The following is an 18,266-nucleotide window of genomic DNA, read 5'->3' on the forward strand; positions in this document are numbered from 1 at the left end:
TAGTCCCTAATTGCTTTGGCCGAAAGTAATTACCATCAGATCCTGAAATCCTCTTGTCTCAAAAAAATTAACCGAAACTGTTTACACTCCAAAATTCACCTCAATTTAATTGACATAAAAAAACTCAGTGTGTTTGCTTCGCGTACAGATTGAAAATAGTGTTAAAGTAATTTACAGCTTGTGTGCGATTTGAAAACAACACACTGGGGGTGAATTCCGGAGTAGGAATGTCAATTTGGCGTTAGCCATCGACAGCTCTTCAGTGATAGGAGCGGGAGCGTGATCTTGATCTGGAATAGCTAGCCCGTCTGTGCACAGGCGAGTAGGTAGGAGAGCCTCTTCGGCGTGGGGAGTAACTGCGGGAGCGGTTTCGGCTTGAACGGTCTCCACCGCCTCCGCTGCTACCACCACCTCCACCACCACCATAATCCTCTTTCACTCTTATGTATGATACTTCTCCCTGAAATCGAGACAAAGGGTTATAACTGGTACAAAGTTAAATCTTAAATTCAGAACACACCTCATGGGATCTAAATCTGGAATCGTCCAATTTTTTGACAGCATATTTCATGTCCTCATAACGCAAATATTCAACAACTCCAGAATTATCCTTAAATACATCAGCAAAGCACACATCGCCTGCTTCTCTCATGTGGTCTTTCAAGTCCTGCCAACTGCCAGACGGTGGAAGTCCTGCAAAGAGTTGGTGGTGAAAACTGTACGCCACGTCTCACAGGAAATGGATAGCGATAGTCTTATCAATCCAAAGTTTTTCGTTCAATGGGAGTGTGAGCTAACCTGTTACAAGGACTCTGTATTGTGATCTTCTAGCTGGAGGACCGCGACCCCTTCCGTCTCGGCCGCCGCCGCTACCACCGCCGCCACCACCACCACCCCCTCGTCCTCTAAAACTTCCTGGACCGCCTCCTCGCGGAAACTCGACCCTGAGACGGTACCCGTCATAATCATAGCCGTCCCGAGCGTGAACTGCGTCTTCTGCATCTCTAGAAAAACAAAACAAAACGACAATACATATCAAATACTTTTCTTTTGGCAAAGCAGGTCGATCTTTATACCTGGGGTCGTCGAATTCCACAAAAGCAAAGGGCGGGCCACGTCGATTTTTCAGATCAACAAATGTGACCTTGCCGAATTTGTAGAACAAGTCTTGGATGTCTTTGGTTCTTATGTCCGGCGGCAAATTGCCAACGTAAATTCTGCACTCATTGCGGCTTCCTCCACCGCCTCCGCCGTGCGATCCATCAGAGTGGTTTGACCTGCGATCCATATCTCTATGCTGTATAATCTAATTAAAGCCGCGCGAGTCGGCACCAGTTTTCAATGTAAGCGTACTCCAAAAGCCGGGTGCAAACAAAAATGGCGCAGCGACCTTCGTGTGTTGATTACACGAATGTTTCCATATAGCGCCGCTCACTGTCAATGGCGCGGAGCCGCGGAGGCGTAAGCACTTTGATTCATTCCCAAAAATGGTAGTTTATAGTTTTCGTGTTAAATTGATATTTAAATATCTCACGAATAGACAAGTGGATTGATATTTTGCCTTATTTTCCTTAGATGCTTAAACAGTCAAATTTTTCTTCTGAAGTTAGTTTTGATTCGAAATAATCATAACAGATTCATCGCTCCTACCCTTTCCCGCCAAATCAAGGAGGGGTCGTCAGTCGTCGCAAGGCATTGTAGGTAGTTGTTATATTCCTTGAAATAAGTCTCTAGCGGAGGGCCAATCAGCTTGCCGTAAAGCAGTGTGACATTATTGGAAGTTGGAAGCCCTTACTGACAGAAAAAGGCCGATTCTTCGTTTCACGCCGCTGTCTCCGACGATCGCAAAGCTTCTCCAGCAGGATCTCTTCCGAATTCTTGATTTCTTAGCCAGTCGAGTCCGCAGGCCGATTTTGGGTCACCGTTAGTCAGCTTTTAGGTCCAGTTCGAACCGGTAAGTTGGAAAATTCGGAATCAAAACCTACGGCTGCCGAGGGTGTTAAAGCGCGTGTGGGTGTTCGCACACACATTTGCTTGCGTCCCGATTGGCGCCCATTCGCAGACTGCAGCGTCCTTTCGAGCCTTACGTCCGAGCTGTCCATCTCGAAACGGCCGTGTGCTTCCATCGACCGCGTTAATTCAGGTCGCGAGCAAAAACCGTGCCCAAACAAGCGACCCGGGTTCGTGGGCGACCTTGAGTGTCTGCAGACCACTGCAGTAGCGATGAGGATGATTTCACTTGAAGCTGAAACTTTCTTTTTCCACGCACCGTGGTCAAATATGCATTACCATCAGTTTAGAAATATTATCTGGGACTGAAACTTATATAAGTGGATGATTTTTTTTGATTTTTTTATCATTTTCGTAACGTTGGGTTTCGAATTTGTCACAACTATGAGTTGAAAACCACCCTCAGGGCAATCACACACCGACTGATTTTCATCCAGATAATATTCATGCTGATAAATTGATAAACAATAATTATTACAAGACTACATTTAAATTAAATATGATATAAAATATCTGTCGTGATTAGAAAGCCTTCCCGAAATGAAAAGCAAATTTTCCTTTCCCTTTTTATTGCGTTGGGCTTCGTTAACTGAACAGCGCAAAAAATGGAGCAATACACAATTTTTGCTCAATGCTCAATTTTCCAACGTCAAGGGTGAACGGCAGCGCAGTCGATTTTTCGCGTGCCAAAGTCACGAGAGTGCCTGCAGCAATTTATTAGTCAAGGCGGTGTAGCGAACATTGTTCAACATTTTCTTTCTAACCTACATTTTAGGCTGAAAACGTATTAAGGCTTCTTTTTCACACCACGGCGCAGGGGATAAACAAATGCACTACTTGTGTAGCAGGATTAGCGTTGCTCGGCATTTTCACGCATCTTGGGCACACAAATGCAAATTCTCACCGTTGCCTAAATTATTGATATTTCAAATTGATGCAACAAGCTTTACTAGTTTCTCTGCACTTTATCTTGTCTGCGCTTCTATTGATTTAATCGTGAATTATTCACACATTTTCCTACTTTGCATTGTAAAATAACCCTATCAAATATGAATAATATTACGAAGACGATTAAGTCAACAAAGAATGATCGTTCAATATAGAATTAACATAAGTTGATATGTATAATAATTTTTTTGAGTTATTTGTTATAGCCTAATCTTTCAGTGTTGTCAACGACATTTTCCACTATGAACACATTTTTTAAACAAACCTTTCCACCATGAGCAGAACACTCTTGATGTATCATAAGTTTTCACTTAGAATAACATCTATATTATTGATAGCATTAATAATGTTCTCCTGCTGATTTATTATAAGGGTTAGCAGAATCGGTAAAAAATAATAATTAAATATCACGCAACTCAGTTTGTTCTACCAAATTTGCCAAAATTAAGAGCCTCTCAAAATTGGGATCGTTTGATTTCTTAAAATGGTGCTCTTTATTTGATTGGAGCTAGAAAATCGTCTGCTAAGGAAAGGAGAGGTAGTATGCTCACTGCCAACAATATAATAATCATCAACAATCTTGAAGCAATTATAGGCATAAACGCCATTTTAAAGTGAGTTATTGATCACACAGAAAGATCAGAGGTAAAACATTACCTTGGTTTCTTTTCAAAATCAAATCAGATATCCCCGAGAAAATCATTTACTATTTTGTAGAAATCTGTAATTAATTGCAGAAAGGATACACTTCGTGTTTTTGCAAATACATCAGTAATTATTCAACTTGGGGTCAGGGAGATTCGCTGTAAGAAAAGCTAAGGCAAGTTCTCAAATTACCGTTCGAAAAATCGATCCAGCCGCCAAAAATACTCATCCAAAAGCACACGTAGAGAGAGAGTGTGTGTACATAAGCAGCGAAACCCGCTCTCTTTCTCTCTCTCGGCCGAGACAAAGGAACACGAACGCGCGTGGCGACGGAGGGTGCAAAGTACATCACGCACCGCCGTGCCTGCATCGCATGCAAATCTCTGCGCCGGGCGTCGAGACGGCCAGGTACTACTGTATCTAAAAGTGTAGGCTTGAAGGGCGCGTGGGAGGGTGCGCCGCCGCACCACACACCCTCTCGCGACCGGCGAAGGGTGCGTCGGGCCGCACACACACACACTCGAACACACATGCATGCACGCACCCCGTCCATGGCGGCTCGGGAGGGCACCACGGCTGAGAAAAGTATTCGCTGGCTGAACCAACCCTGCGTGATTACGTGTTACAGAGCCAACGCCAGAATGTCCGACCGCAAGGCAGTTATCAAGAACGCTGACATGGCCGAGGAGATGCAGCAGGACGCTGTCGACTGCGCCACCCAGGCCCTCGAGAAGTTCAACATAGAAAAGGTAATAATTTTCAGGATCTGCCAGATTTTTTGTTACCACAGTAATTTTTTGTGCCGAAAAAAGCGTTCGATTCAAATCAAAGTCTGCAGTTTAACTTACGAACCGACTTATCCTGAAAATTTGTCACGTGAAAAGGAGAAACCAATTACGCGCTCCGCGGCTGAAGCTGTTGTGGCTAATGCAACCTTTTTATGATTCTTTTGTTTTTATTATTTTCTTCCATTTAATGTACGCTGCAATAGTTAATATGATCATAACATTCCTATCATTTTGCATTTTTATAATGTTTTTATTTTATTTTCCACTGCTGCGATAAGAAACCTGCAATGCTGAAAACTGTTAAAATATATGAGGCAAAGCGAGTCGCGTGACCCATATTGAAGCAACCATGCTAAAACTGACACTGCCGCTTGAATGCAAGTGGAGCTCAAACTGTCTGGCTCTTTGTTTTCAAACAGTTCGGAGCTCTGGATGTTTCGCAAGTCTGTTTATAAATATTTTAACACTCCTGGGTTCTTGAAAATTCCAGCTCATGCAAAATTAATAATTTCCAACATTAAAAACATTTTTAAAATATGTAGATTTAAAAATGTCAAAAAAAAAGAAATTTTGAAATTAAATTACTTTGTATGGTTTTCTGTTCCTTTTATTTTCATTTTTAGTATAAAATATTTTAACCGATCTATATGAAGCAACGACTTTTTCTCTGAGGAGCTAAAGCAAAGCCTGCATTACGTCTCTTCCTGGAATTTGTTACGTGACAATGATTTGCGCTTAGGTTTTCACTTACGCCTCGGAGGTGGCAATCGATTTGCATATTAGTCGAAAGCAATGCTAGCCTTGTCGTAAGACGATACCACTTGCTGCAAATCCGTCTAATTTTACGCGTAATATTATTTGCATGCAAGCTTTGTGTACACACGCACTTTGCATTATTTGCACAACGACACGGCAGCGACTTTCATTACATATTGAGCCGCGCGATTGAAATCCAATCAAGTGGCAAGGCTGTGCTCGCGTGTGTCGAAATTAACGCGTGAATCTTGCTCTGCTTGCAGGACATTGCCGCCTACATCAAGAAGGAGTTTGACAAGAAGTTCAACCCGACCTGGCACTGCATAGTGGGCCGCAACTTCGGCAGCTACGTGACTCACGAGACGAGACACTTCATCTACTTCTACCTGGGCCAGGTGGCCATCCTGCTCTTCAAGAGCGGCTAATTCCAACAACTCGGTGTTAAGCTACTTCACAAATAAATGTTAAGATAAGAGTTTAAATTAAATCGAAAAAAAGCAAAAAACGAGAAGTCCACCCTCACACGACGGCTTTGTGTTTTCTTGGCCAGGGGCCGCGCGAAAGAGCCGCTGGTAGTCAGTGTACAGTGGTTGAATGTGATAATTTTGCATACTTGATTGATTGATTGGTAGCATTTACCAAGCAGCCCCCTGACAACTTGTCACTCTCTGTGTCTCTTTCCTCTCGTTTTGAAAATCTCACTACTTATTATTTACTTTTTTATGTCCATTTAACGTTATGTTTGGCTTGAGTAACTGCGACATGAATAAGTTTAAATAAAACCCCAACTGCTTCCCTAGCGCAAGTCTTTTATTCGTTTTGTATGCCTGCTACAGCTTGTGTCCGCTGTGAATAGCAACAACACCGAAGGTCAGGTTCTCATGCCGGACGAAAGCGAAGCCAGCGCGTTCAATCATGCCGGCGAATTCCTCCTGCAAAATAATGGAAAGCGACCGCATGAGTGACGAAAATGGCACACTAAATTCACACATGGATGGATTCCGCAAAATCGGGAAATAAAGGTCGGTGCACGGGAACAAGGCGCTCGCTCGTGAGGCAAATTCACAAAGGGGTGCCGATTGCATTAGCTTTGCCAGAACTGTAGGATGGATGGAAATGAAAAATCCGCTGCTTTCACTGCTGTCGAGTTAAAATTGGCATAGTTTGCTAAAACACTCCACTGTTAATTGAGCCAGGAGTCGACTTGGGTGATCTACTCAGCTGTATACTGCTTCTAAAGTGTTATTTTATCGTTAACAAACAAAAGTTACATTGCATCACATAGAGAAAATCGCAGTAATGCATTTCTTTAGTGTAAAAATTTAAATAAAAATGAGTTATCTCTTAGATTTTTAAAGTACTTTTGAAATTCTGCGAACCTTATCAACAATGCTGTTAATCAATAGCTTTTTAAAATCAAGGCCGCTCGTTTTAAATCAGCAGCGAAATAAAGATCTGCATGCAACGTGTGCAAGCTTGAGGCTAATCCTTGCAGTTAACGCGAGTGATTGGCTTAGCGGTCGCGCAGAGTGGGTGTCGTTGCGCCTCTCGCGATCCATCCATCCACCCACCAGGGCAAATGAATGAGTTTTCAGCAAGCGTCCAAATATAAACGATTATTGATCAGTCGGTGTCAAGAGGGGGAAAGTGGCTTTCCGCCGCCACTGCCGCTGCTCGTGATGAAGTGGCAGGCAAGGGCACGTACCTGATTGGGAAACTGCCTGATGCTCTCGACTAGGTACTGGTAGGCCTTCCACTGGCCGGCGATCAGCTGGCCCATGACAGGGATGGCCTGGAACGAATATTGGTCGTACAACCTGCGGACAACGACAGCGTTGATTAGTTTAGCTTCAGAGGAAACGCAGGCGCGCCCCTGGTAAAAGGACGGCGACTATTTCTGGCGCTGCGATGAACATCATTTGCCTGCTCATTTCCTCAACTCGCGAATTCAAAGAGGGGATGTTTCTCGATTTTCCCATGTCTCTCCTCGTTAAATTGTTTTTAGCCAATTCACGTTTCAAGTACAGTTTTCAATGAACAACAGTTGGAGAGAAGCTTTGATAAAGCATCGATTTGTTCGTGTTTGATGCCAAATTATTTTTCAGTGCTCGTTACAAGTTTGCTCAATTCCAGAATTTCGCACAGTTTTTCATCAACGAGGAAGGAAACATTTCAACGATAGAAAAGACAAGTCAAACGCCTGTGAATGAAAAGTATGCAACCCGCGCGACATTATAGTCATGCGTTTGGCCTAATCTGAAAATCACTAGCCTTTACTCCAAGTTTTTTCACTTCCAATCAAAAAGGGAATGAATAATTCTGAAAATATGCTAAAATTGCTTTTTCACGGTGAGTAAAGATCGGATATATTTGCGTAGAGTAAAAACAAAACAGATGAGGATTTAAGGCAAAACCGAGCGTGGGCTAGATTTGGGCACAGGGATATCGATTTACTCGCCCCCCGAAAGCGTCCATTCAAGCGCTTCTGCATGAGAGAGGAAGACCGGTTCGGGACCTGTTGAATGAGCCACACTTTTTCGAATGCCACCACGCCTGCTCACTCCATAACGTAACACTGCGGTCCGTAAAGCGATGTGTGATGTGCAGCGAATTTCGCCTTTTTTGCTGCTCATAAAAGCATCCGAAACACAATGGATGAGGCGAAAGATGTTTATTAGTTCTTTATTATGCGTAAGAGAGATGTGGAACTTTGTTGGCTTTTCCCTGTGCACGTGCCTTTCAAAAGGGATCTGAATATGACTTGTTTGGAGAAATAAAACGAATTGAAAATTGAAATTGAAGGTAATAGTAAATTTCGCGGGAATTTTTACACATCAAAAGGTGAGCCGATTTCCGCTCCGTGTGGGATAGACTACTTGGCAAAGTACACCACACAAAGGCTCTATCTGGAATTCTGGCACTGCTGGGAAATTATACAACCCTCGGCAGCAAAGGCAAAAACGAAACCTCTGGCTCAATAAAGCAAACGCGTGCCACCCCGACTATAGCAGAAGCAAAAAAGGATCACACAAACTCGACCCCTTTGTAACATGAAAACGTGTAAAACCGAATATAAAAGTGATGTATATGAAATATAAATAAATGTTGTCACGTTTTTCGTGCATTTCTTTTGATATTTGTAATTAAATTGAAAGTCACATTAGATTGAAAACCAAAACTCAAGATTCTAAACATATTTTCGTCCACGACTGATTCAATATTTTTCGTGTCAAGAATCGACCGTAGAATCTGATTGCAGATTGAAATAACGTATTTAATCACGATTGCGTAAAGTGTACGACTAACAACTAACAACACAAACAGAGATGGACACATCCATTTCTATGATATTGGTTACGCCTCTAGGCTTTCCTCGTTTGATACTCAGCACTCGTAGAGGAACACACCGGTCGCCAGGCAGCAGTGGCATTCAATTCGACAATTCCCTAGCATGCACCGCGTGCGCAATTAACAACGCGGCGCTGAGGAGTGTGTGCAATTTTCAGGTCGTATCCTAGCCAACGCATTTGTTGCCACGTGCACCGGTTGCGGTACACGGACTTTCCATCTACTGGTCGCCCTGTCGGGCAGTTGAATTAATTTCTAGATTTTCTCCCAGATCGCTTAAATGAGTAAAAGAGCGAGCATCGAGAGCGAAACACGCAGCAAGCGAGAGTGGACGAGAGAGAGAGAGAGAGAGAGAGAGAGAGAGAGAGAGAGAGAGAGAGAGAGAGAGAGAGAGAGAGAGAGAGAGAGAGAAGTCAAGTTCTGTTGCCATGGCTGCAGTCATTCCCATGGCAACATCCAGAATGGCCTGGAAAACACCTACGCCTAATACCTGACATCCTCGTTATTCTTTAAAAGGCTTTGACTTCGTCCCATAAGTCAGTCTGCTCTCTTTGCCTCAATTGGCGCAAAATTCTCGCGGATCTGCAGCCCGCCAAAGCCGCGTGCGAGGTCCCCAACCCCAAATCAAATATAAAATAAGAGTCTTTTGTATGAGGCCACCGTTATTGCTTCTTTTCCGCCGGGAAAAAGAAAAACGAGATGATATTTTCCGTTGCCAAGTGCAACCACAGCAACGCATTCCGACAAAAGGAAATTACATGTATATGGTTCTCCAGTTGCAAATCAATTAAAATGCCCAGGGACATGAAATCATTACGAACGATCAGACTGTACGCTCTGATATGGCCACTTCATGGGATTGCTGCATCATTACAAAATTTAATAAGGTCCTTTTGGAGCTTAAGCAAAATTGTTATTTTGAGGGGAAGAGTGGACATATTTTGAGAAAAGTGAGTCCCTACCATAATCTATCTCACGACAGCAAACCTTTTGGGCTGAATACCATATAAGTTGGTAAAAGGAAGCCCAGTGTCCTATATAAAACCACCTTACAAGCCATACTGAAAGCTTCTAAAATAGAGCTAAAAAATTTCACTGAAAATTATTACGCTGATAATGCAAGGGAGCAAATAGCTGTAGTTCCCACAAACTTCTTGTAAAGTGACAAAAAACAAAGTACTTGTCGCAAAAACCTGCTGTCAAATTAAAAAATGTCCTCACTCAGAAAATAGCCCGCCAAACTCAAATATTTTTTCAACTGACGATAACATAATATAGATACAAGAACCATAGCATTATACCACTTAAAATCAAGCAGCCTAATATTCATAGTTAGTCGAATACGTTTTTCGTGTAATCCATTATGAACTAATTCTGCTATAAACAATAAAGCTTGCAAGCCCACGTTATTAATTTGCGACATGTTTGGTGTGCGAGTTTTTGAAAGTTGTTCACTCTCAGGAGGTCACCTATCTTGAAATAAATGCAAGGATCAAAATAAAAAATCGCCGCAATAATTTGGTTGAAGAGAAAGATCTTTTTTGGAAGTATGCCAGAGCCAATGCAAAATATCACACTCACCATCTCAAATTTTCATTCTGAACTTGGCTGAATTCGAGACACATGAACTGACCACCAGGCTTCAACACTCTGTAGGCTTCTTTCAGGGCCTGCATAATGTTATAAAGAAATTTAATATCTCTCCAGTTCTTTCATGCTTATTATGCGTACTTTATCAATGTGAGTGACATTTCTAATGCCAAACGCAATAGTGTAAGAATCATAGGTGTTGTCTGCTATCGAAGAAAGGCATTCAGCGTTACCCTGCAGCCACTCCATACCAGAAAAGCCCAGTTCTGATGCTCTTTTCCGGCCAACGTCCAACATTGCTTGATTGATATCACAGACGGTTATACCACTTCCATCGCTGTTTCTGAGATATTGTGCAATTCTGAAAGCTATGTCACCTAAAATCAAATTGCAGAGATTCGTCAAATATATTCAAACAAATTAATTGAATGCAGTTCCTAACCTGTTCCACCAGCAACGTCTAAAATTTTGCAGGGTTTGCTTGGTGCTAACCTGTCCACAAAAATGTCCTTCCAGAGTCTGTGGATTCCAAAACTCATGGCATCATTCATTTTATCATATGACTGGGCAACTTCTTCAAAGACTTCATACACTGTATGGAAAAACAGAATTAAATCAGCGTGTCTTAATCAACTGGCTGCAGTATGATTTTGTAACCTTTGTCAGCTTTTTCGCTCTCTTTGACAGTTTGAAATCCAAAATGGGTTTCATTGCTCTCTTTAGATGAATTACTCCACTCTGCGCCGGCACTTTCTTGATGGACGTATTGTGAGCGGCACGTAACTCTCTTTGCACGGCAAAATGTTCGTAATAACAGTGATCTTCTAATTAAACTCGCCATTTTATCACACAATGATTTTGAGTGCAAAGCCAGGCAAAGACAGAAAAAAAGAATTGATAAACTGACTCAGACTCGGCAAGTTTTGTAAATCAGATGAGAATACTTAGCTTATTTTGATTTTAAAGTTATGAGGAAGAAGAAGGTTCGACAGAGAGTTATGTATCGGAATAAATATTTCAACGCTGGCCTTAACTGCGGGCAGTCAAGTACTCAAAATAAAACGCTGATCCTCATAGAAACCCTTCTCTCCCACCACCAGCTGTCAAAGTGTAGGAACTGGATGGGAGGAACCAGTCACATGGATGGTTAAATGGCAATATTCTTCGCGCCTTAATTTTTCATCACTGCCACAATCTATGTTGACAAAGAAAGGCTTGAGAATTGATAAAGAAGTCGAGAGGGTTGATAAGCTAGTACGCAAAAGATGTCAAAATCAATTCCAACCAAATCTAAGAAAAATATGAACTTGGTGAGTATTTTTAAATCGTTGAGAAATACATAATATATAATTATATGTTTAGAATAACAAACGCGCGTTGCGTGTGTCGAAAGTCTCATCAATTTTATCTGATTAAATTTTTAAAATAATTATGTTGTATGACAGTTGTGGCCAAAATTTTAGTACATATGTGTCCATAAACGTATTATGTAAATACATACCATACTTTGAATAATGTATGTAACATTATTTAATTTAAACTTAATCATGCAACACGTTAATTCATAATAATAATTTATAAATCTGCTCGGTTCTTGCATTTTTTAAATTACTTTCTTCATTGATGTTTCAATTGGGGTAAATTCCATTCTGACAATTTTAACTTAAGCTTTCATATATTTTGTATGTATGTATTAATTATAATATTACACCACCTCTTCTGCATTAAAAATACTTCATTATATTTATCTAACTAAATTATCATTCACAGGCACCTGACGGCTCAAAGCAATATCAGCGAACCTTGAAAAATTATTTCACCAGCATTTCATCCAAAAAAATTGGACCTGGAGGGGACAATAGATTGCCAAAAAGCAATGCTGATGAAAATGTAATTGCGAAATGATTTTTTTTTGTTCCTGTAGCTAACGTTAACCATTTGTTATTTTTTTCAGATGGTCAAAGATTGCAGAGAAAATGTAACAACTAGTGTCATTCCTATAAGCTCTCACGAAATCAAGCAGCCACAGTCCGCGCCAGAGGCATTGAAAGAGAAACCATTAATTCCTCAAAGAGACATTTCACAGACTAATTCGCCTGTGAAAAAGAAAATTAAATTGGACAGCGATGCTGATAATAAATGCACCCAAAATCAGAGTTTGGAAAAAGAAGTCAGGTGGCAGCAAGTGGAGGCTGAATTAAAGGAGGTTGCTTCGTTGATGGACGATATGTCAGACTTGGAATTTTTCAGTGAAGATGAAATTGAGTCGAGCGGCGACAAACTGTAATTATTACTTGTCCCTTAATATGATATTCAAAATATTTACATAAATACTCAAAAGCAAAATTAGTGCAGAAGAACTGGATCTCTCTTCAATTCAGAGGTGCATAGTGTTCAGTGTGGAAGCTGGCCCAACTGGAACTAAACTTGTTCAGCTGTCATCATTTAGCAACAAAGATCTCACAGCAACTTGCTCAATAAGTGGCTCTTGGTGAGACCCTTAATTGTGTTCATAACCATGAAAAATATTAAATTCTTTATCTAGGGCTTGGGAAAGTGACCTGAGTGAAAGCAGCATAATCAATGTGAGAGCATTGAAGACATCAGGCCAGTGGATGGTTTTTGACGACCCAAGTGACTATTGCATGCTGGTTGAAGAGCCAGATCTGCTGCTCAGCTGCACAACCGTTATGTCGGCTCTCCGTTGCAGAAGGGCCGCCGTTCTCTCTGAGCTGTTCAAGGGTCTTGGGATGGAAGACCGAGGGGGCTACCTTGCCCTTGGCAAGCTCATGCATGAAGTCACTCAACAGGTAACAATTCAAAATACTGCAGCTTTTTTATTTGTGTGCAGTCCCTGAAAATTATAAATTACTTTTAACACTCCTGTTTTTGTGAATGCGTTTATATAAGGGACAAAATTTCATAATACCCAGTAGAGTTGAAATGTGTTGATGATGAACTGTTCAATTCTTCCAGTGTTTGTCAGAAAAAGTGCAGTCTCAGTACTCTGTGGAGCAGATCTTTGAGTCGTTGCTGAAAAATCCTAGGATAATTTTTGACTTATATTCAATGCAAAACGACCTAGTAAAACTGAGGGAAGCAGCGCAACCCTACTTTAGCAGCATTGCAAAGTAACTAGTAACCGGTTTTATATGCAAGAGATTCTAATATTATGCGATTCTAAGGTTTTTGGAGCAACACGCTTCTCCTGGAAACTTCTTGAGCAGTGACCTGCTCTCTGAATCCTCTAAACGAGGAAGTGACGTTTGGCCGGGCAAAATCCATGAAATTACAGACATTGAGGACACAATTTGGATGCCTCAGTTTGGTCTGAAGGGAAAGCTTGATTTGACGGGCTCGGTTAAACATCAAAAGAATATGAACAATCACTATGTAAGAACAAATTAATCGATCATTAAAAATATGTTGCTAATGAGTAATTTCTCTATCTAAGGACGTTCCTTTGGAGCTGAAAACTGGTAGAATGGACACAGATCAAGTGTCTCACAGGGGCCAACTAATCCTGTATACAGCCATGATGGCAGAGGCTGATAAAAAACCAGTTGAGCATGGACTGCTCGTCTATTTGAAGTATTTTCGAGCTTTTATTTAAATCATTGACTTCACTGTTCCTGTGAATAGGGGCTGTGCGGTCAAAGAAGTGCGAGCAAACAGTGGTGAGATCAGGGATGCGATCATCCTCCGTAATGAATTAGCAAAAGCGATTAGGGGAAGACCAGAGATTTTGGTAGATGATGAGAGCAACCCTGAGAAGAAATACTTGAAACCAGCCAAGTTGCCAGCTCCTATAAAGAGACCGAGGGAATGTGTCAGATGTCCTTATTTTGAGGTTGTGTGAAATATTTTTTTAAATCAAAATGCGTCTTTTAACAAAAGATCTATTTATGATTAAGGTGTGCACGGCATACTCTACAAAGGAAGATTATCACAGTCCAGTGCAGCAGGAGAGGCTGAAAGAGCGCAAAGAAAACTTGACTGAGAGTCACATCAACTACTTCATTCACTGGGTGTGCCTTACACAACTCGAGGAACAAGACTGCGTGGTCAATTTGGAGGCTCTTTGGACCAAATCCCCTTCTGAGAGGTATTTTATTAGTTAATTATATTGTATGATGACTGATTATTTATTAAATGAATTAGTAATATTAACAGTTATTATTATTTCATATTTAGTCACTGTTTTGTGAATTGAAATTTAACCTTATTTATGAAACAATATATCAGAAAATTAAGTTTTGAAATGGCTGTCATTGAGTAAAACTGCCCTTGTTGAATATTTTTAGAGAATTAGAGAAAAAAGGCTGCATCAGTGACCTGGACATTAAGTCGTGTGTCAAGGACGACCTACAGTTCATCACCACCCTGGTTAGATCAGAGAATGCCAAGTGCAATGGAAATTTATGCTCCGCAGGACTTAGAGCTGGTGATTTTGTTGTGTTTGGAAACAAGCAGAGAATTGTCCTCAGTCTTGGCACAATCAGGAGTGTCACTAATGACAGTGTTGAACTCGTTGTGGACAAGTAAAGCCTACTGCAGTTCAGGCACAGTTTTTACTGATTATTTGTTTAAATCAACAGAGACTTTTCCAAACGATATGGAACCAAAAACTACTCCCTGGACATGTACAAATCCAACAAGATGCTCACCACAAAACTGGTTTCCCTTGCAAGTCTATTAGCTGATGATGACAATGCTTTTAAGCTAAGACAGCTTGTCATTGATAGGCATGTGTTAAAATTTCTGTTTTTATGAATTAGAGAGAGCTTTATGTTCTTACTCTTGGGATTGCTTTAAAAATAATATATGACAATCTATTAAAAAGTTTTGTTATTTCAGGATTGAACCAAAATTTGTGGAAGCTGACTTTTCACACTTGTTTAAAACCATACCAGATGTGCTTGAAAAGCTAAATGATGACCAGAAACTGTGCGTGCAGAAAGTGCTAGAGGCCCAGGACTATGTCCTCATCCAAGGCCTCCCCGGAAGTGGTAAAATCATCCTTGATTCCTCGATTATTTTAATTATTAACTCACTTCTCTGTAGGGAAAACGTTCACCATAGTTGCTCTTATAAGAATACTGGCTACTCTTGGCTTCTCAGTCCTGGTTACCAGCCACACAAATTCTGCTGTTGACAATGTCTTGTGTCGCCTTCTTCCCTTTAACCTCAACATATTACGCCTCGGGGCTTCCAGCAAGTTTGCGCCTGGTCTCAAAGAGCACACAGAAGCTGCCCTGACAGCTAAGGCATCTAATATCAGCGAGTTAGAACTCCTTCTTCAAGAAAAGGTATGGTCAGCATGTACCTTAGACAAGTATGGGTACTTAAATGTTTTTTGGGATAAATAATCATGAGAAGACTCCATCTTCTTGCACCAAGCCATTTTTTCTCTGCCCAGTATTTATCCCATGTATCTAGAGTCACTAGATGAATGGTAAATATCAAGATATTTTGAAAGTGGTCAGTCCTGATGCAGTGAAAGAAAGCTGCAGATGTGGTCTAGGTGCACGCAAAATTTTATGGTCAGAGCTTATTGAGTTCCCGTTTTGATTTGAAATATGTATTATTATTTTTTATTTTAAATCATACCAAGTAAATTCAGGCATAGAATTCCAACAAAGTTGCAATACATCTTCAGTTCAATTCAAAATAAGTTTTGTTCTCTATTTGCCTTAAAGTAATAACACGGTGGTTATGTTTGTATATTTGAAAATTATGTAGCTGCTGTTAATTAAAAATTATTTTTAGAGTATCATTGGCGTGACATGCACAAGTGCCAACCATCCAGTTCTGAAGCGCCGGCTCTTTGATTACTGCATCATTGATGAAGCAACTCAGGTGCCGCAACCATCTGCGATCTCCGCTTTGCTGCGGGCCAAGCGGTTCGTTCTGGTAGGTGACCCTGCTCAGTTACAACCCGTGGTCACCAACAAGGACGCTAAGGCGCTAGGAATGGAGGAGACAATCTTTGAGCGACTCCAGACTACACAGAACACTGCCATTCTTGGTCTACAGTACCGCATGAACGCTTCAATCTGTGACTTGGCCAACAAGATCACATACAAGGGAGCACTCAAGTGTGGCAATGACAAAGTTGCGAAATCAACCTTCAAACTACCCAATCCAGCTGTGAGTTCTGATTTTAACATCAGAAGGCTAATCAGGCTAATATTAATTTGTGGCTCTCACTACATTATTCAAAATTAATGAATTTTTATCATTAATATTAAATTGAATTTCACTGGTTAACTATTGAGCTTTTAGGTGCTAGAGGCGGCTAAGTCCTGGGTGAGGAAAGTTTTGTGCCATCATAATGGAGTAGTCTTTTTGGACACTGGTAAAACTAAAATTGGGACCAATCCAGAAGATAAGAGTGAAGATGTTTCTAACTTAAAAGAAGCTAACCTTGTCACTGCTATCGTCAACACAATGATCAAGGTAACTAGTGCTTATTCCCAAAACCATTGTAATTAGCGAGTAACTTTAGGGCGGCATCTCGAGTCAGGATATTGGCGTGATGACCCCATTCAGAAGACAAGTGGCAGTCATCTCATCTTGCATGCCAATTGACGACCTCGACATTTCAACGGTCGACCAGTTTCAAGGAAAGGACAAAGAAGTCTGTCTCATTTCATTTGCGAAGTCCTTTGATGAAAATTCAGACAATGTCAAGGTAAGCCAAAAGCAAATTCATTGTTTCCCAGCAGAATTTCACAGTAATATTTTCAGAGAGGTGGGATTTTGACTGATTTCAAGAGACTTACTGTAGCGATCACAAGAGCTAGGGTGAAACTGATTTTGGTTGGTGATTTTACTTCGCTTGTGTGTTTTGAACCACTGCAAAAGCTCAAAGATGCCATTGGAGAAAACAATATAGTCAGTCTGGATCAGAAGGCTGATTTTTGATAGGTTTCTTTGCTGAATTATATTTTTCTACTTAATAAATTTGATCTTTAAAAAAATTGTGTTTGAATTAATAAAACGCTCAAGTTTAAGTTTTGAACCAAAAATGAGGAATTTTACTTCAGAGGAATAAATCTAGAGCTGTGAGTGGCACCAATACCTGGTCGGCCGTGCTTGACAGGCTTGTACGTCACGCTGAACTCTCCCAAGTAGTGTCCAATCATTTCAGGCTAAAAAATTAAGGATTTTAAATTTAGAAAAACTGTTTAAAAATACTGGCCGAGGTTACCTTGATTTCGACCTGGTTGAAGGTCTTGCCGTTATAAACGCCAACGATGCTACCAACCATCTCGGGCAAAACAATCATGTTGCGAAGGTGAGTCTTCACAACTTCTGGCTTCTCGTTGGCGGGAGCCTCCTTCTTGGCCTTCCTCAACTTCTTGATGAGGGCCATCGGCTTGCGCTTGAGACCACGGGAATTCCTCCTGCGAGCTCTGCAATGCATGAGCTCCATGAGTTGTTCCCTGTTGACAAAACAATGTTACATTAATTTAATTTGACTGAAGCTGTGCTTTGTTGACAAAACTTACGCTGGCATGTCCAGCAGCTGGTCCAAATCTACACCTCTGTAGGTGTATTTGCGGAAAGCCCTCTTCTTCTTAGTTGTGTCCTCACCCTGCAGCATACGCCAGACATAAGCAAGATAAACAATAAACCATGAGGTTGTCCGACTGCCGACCGGTTTCGCGAATTAAATTGCTTGTAGATATGTTGGGCGGTAATTACATAGATATTTGCAAAGAATAATAGTTATTTAACATTAATTTTTTATATTTTACCCGTCTTGTTTCATGATGGGGTAGATAAATGGAAATAAAAACTTGAAATACTTACGTCAGCCATGGTTGCTGTGAGTCGATTTCAACGAAGAAACACGATGTTCACACACACACACACACTATGTTTGGAATGAGGGAGTGGGGGAACGGGGAGCCTTGAGTGGGCCAGGCTGTGGATGGAATACATTCAAGGAGGTTTTACTTCCAACACAGCGGTGGATCCCTTTCCAAACGAGTTAACAAACCTATGTATATTAATATAAAATAAAAAATAAAATAATTATGTTAGCATTATGTTTTGATTACTGGCAAGTAACTCGAATATAATGCGGCATAATTGAAAAAAAATATGCAAATAGCCTTCTCTAAAATTTATTTTCTTTCAGTTTGGTAGCTCAAAGGACTTGAGCTAGACGAA

At 40.9% G+C, this 18,266-nt stretch overlaps 5 protein-coding genes across 5 annotated transcripts; 2 read left to right on the forward strand and 3 right to left on the reverse strand.

The window, feature by feature from the left end:
* Window positions 1-80: 80 nt before the first annotated feature.
* Window positions 81-1,403, reverse strand: SF2 (splicing factor 2). The gene is made up of 4 exons (XM_065477505.1): window positions 1,077-1,403; window positions 799-1,004; window positions 521-693; window positions 81-460 (listed from the first exon to the last, which is right to left on the reverse strand). Exons 1-4 carry the CDS (start codon window positions 1,286-1,288, stop codon window positions 260-262), a joined length of 792 nt encoding a protein of 263 aa, XP_065333577.1. The 5' UTR covers window positions 1,289-1,403; the 3' UTR covers window positions 81-259.
* Window positions 1,404-1,761: 358 nt separating this feature from the next.
* LOC135935286 (dynein light chain 1, cytoplasmic) lies at window positions 1,762-5,946 on the forward strand. Its single transcript, XM_065477508.1, has 3 exons — window positions 1,762-1,954; window positions 4,232-4,352; window positions 5,411-5,946. Exons 2-3 carry the CDS (start codon window positions 4,245-4,247, stop codon window positions 5,570-5,572), a joined length of 270 nt encoding a protein of 89 aa, XP_065333580.1. The 5' UTR covers window positions 1,762-1,954; window positions 4,232-4,244; the 3' UTR covers window positions 5,573-5,946.
* Window positions 5,940-11,080, reverse strand: Coq5 (ubiquinone biosynthesis protein COQ3, mitochondrial). The gene is made up of 6 exons (XM_065477504.1): window positions 10,743-11,080; window positions 10,528-10,677; window positions 10,227-10,462; window positions 10,077-10,165; window positions 6,853-6,964; window positions 5,940-6,079 (listed from the first exon to the last, which is right to left on the reverse strand). Exons 1-6 carry the CDS (start codon window positions 10,924-10,926, stop codon window positions 5,978-5,980), a joined length of 873 nt encoding a protein of 290 aa, XP_065333576.1. The 5' UTR covers window positions 10,927-11,080; the 3' UTR covers window positions 5,940-5,977.
* Window positions 11,081-11,207: 127 nt separating this feature from the next.
* On the forward strand, window positions 11,208-17,063 carry Dna2 (DNA replication helicase/nuclease 2). Its single transcript, XM_065477496.1, has 18 exons — window positions 11,208-11,395; window positions 11,856-11,975; window positions 12,040-12,368; window positions 12,427-12,576; window positions 12,631-12,895; window positions 13,062-13,216; window positions 13,271-13,478; window positions 13,540-13,676; window positions 13,728-13,935; window positions 14,000-14,190; window positions 14,390-14,626; window positions 14,684-14,830; window positions 14,943-15,094; window positions 15,150-15,394; window positions 15,855-16,235; window positions 16,371-16,544; window positions 16,594-16,779; window positions 16,836-17,063. Exons 1-18 carry the CDS (start codon window positions 11,351-11,353, stop codon window positions 17,010-17,012), a joined length of 3,507 nt encoding a protein of 1,168 aa, XP_065333568.1. The 5' UTR covers window positions 11,208-11,350; the 3' UTR covers window positions 17,013-17,063.
* Window positions 17,064-17,096: 33 nt separating this feature from the next.
* Window positions 17,097-18,055, reverse strand: RpS15 (ribosomal protein S15). The gene is made up of 4 exons (XM_065477507.1): window positions 17,904-18,055; window positions 17,600-17,685; window positions 17,299-17,533; window positions 17,097-17,239 (listed from the first exon to the last, which is right to left on the reverse strand). Exons 1-4 carry the CDS (start codon window positions 17,910-17,912, stop codon window positions 17,126-17,128), a joined length of 444 nt encoding a protein of 147 aa, XP_065333579.1. The 5' UTR covers window positions 17,913-18,055; the 3' UTR covers window positions 17,097-17,125.
* Between the last annotated feature and the right edge of the window lie 211 nt (window positions 18,056-18,266).

Source organism: Cloeon dipterum, chromosome 2 (genome assembly GCF_949628265.1).
Source record: "Cloeon dipterum chromosome 2, ieCloDipt1.1, whole genome shotgun sequence".
Classification (NCBI taxonomy): domain Eukaryota; kingdom Metazoa; phylum Arthropoda; class Insecta; order Ephemeroptera; family Baetidae; genus Cloeon; species Cloeon dipterum.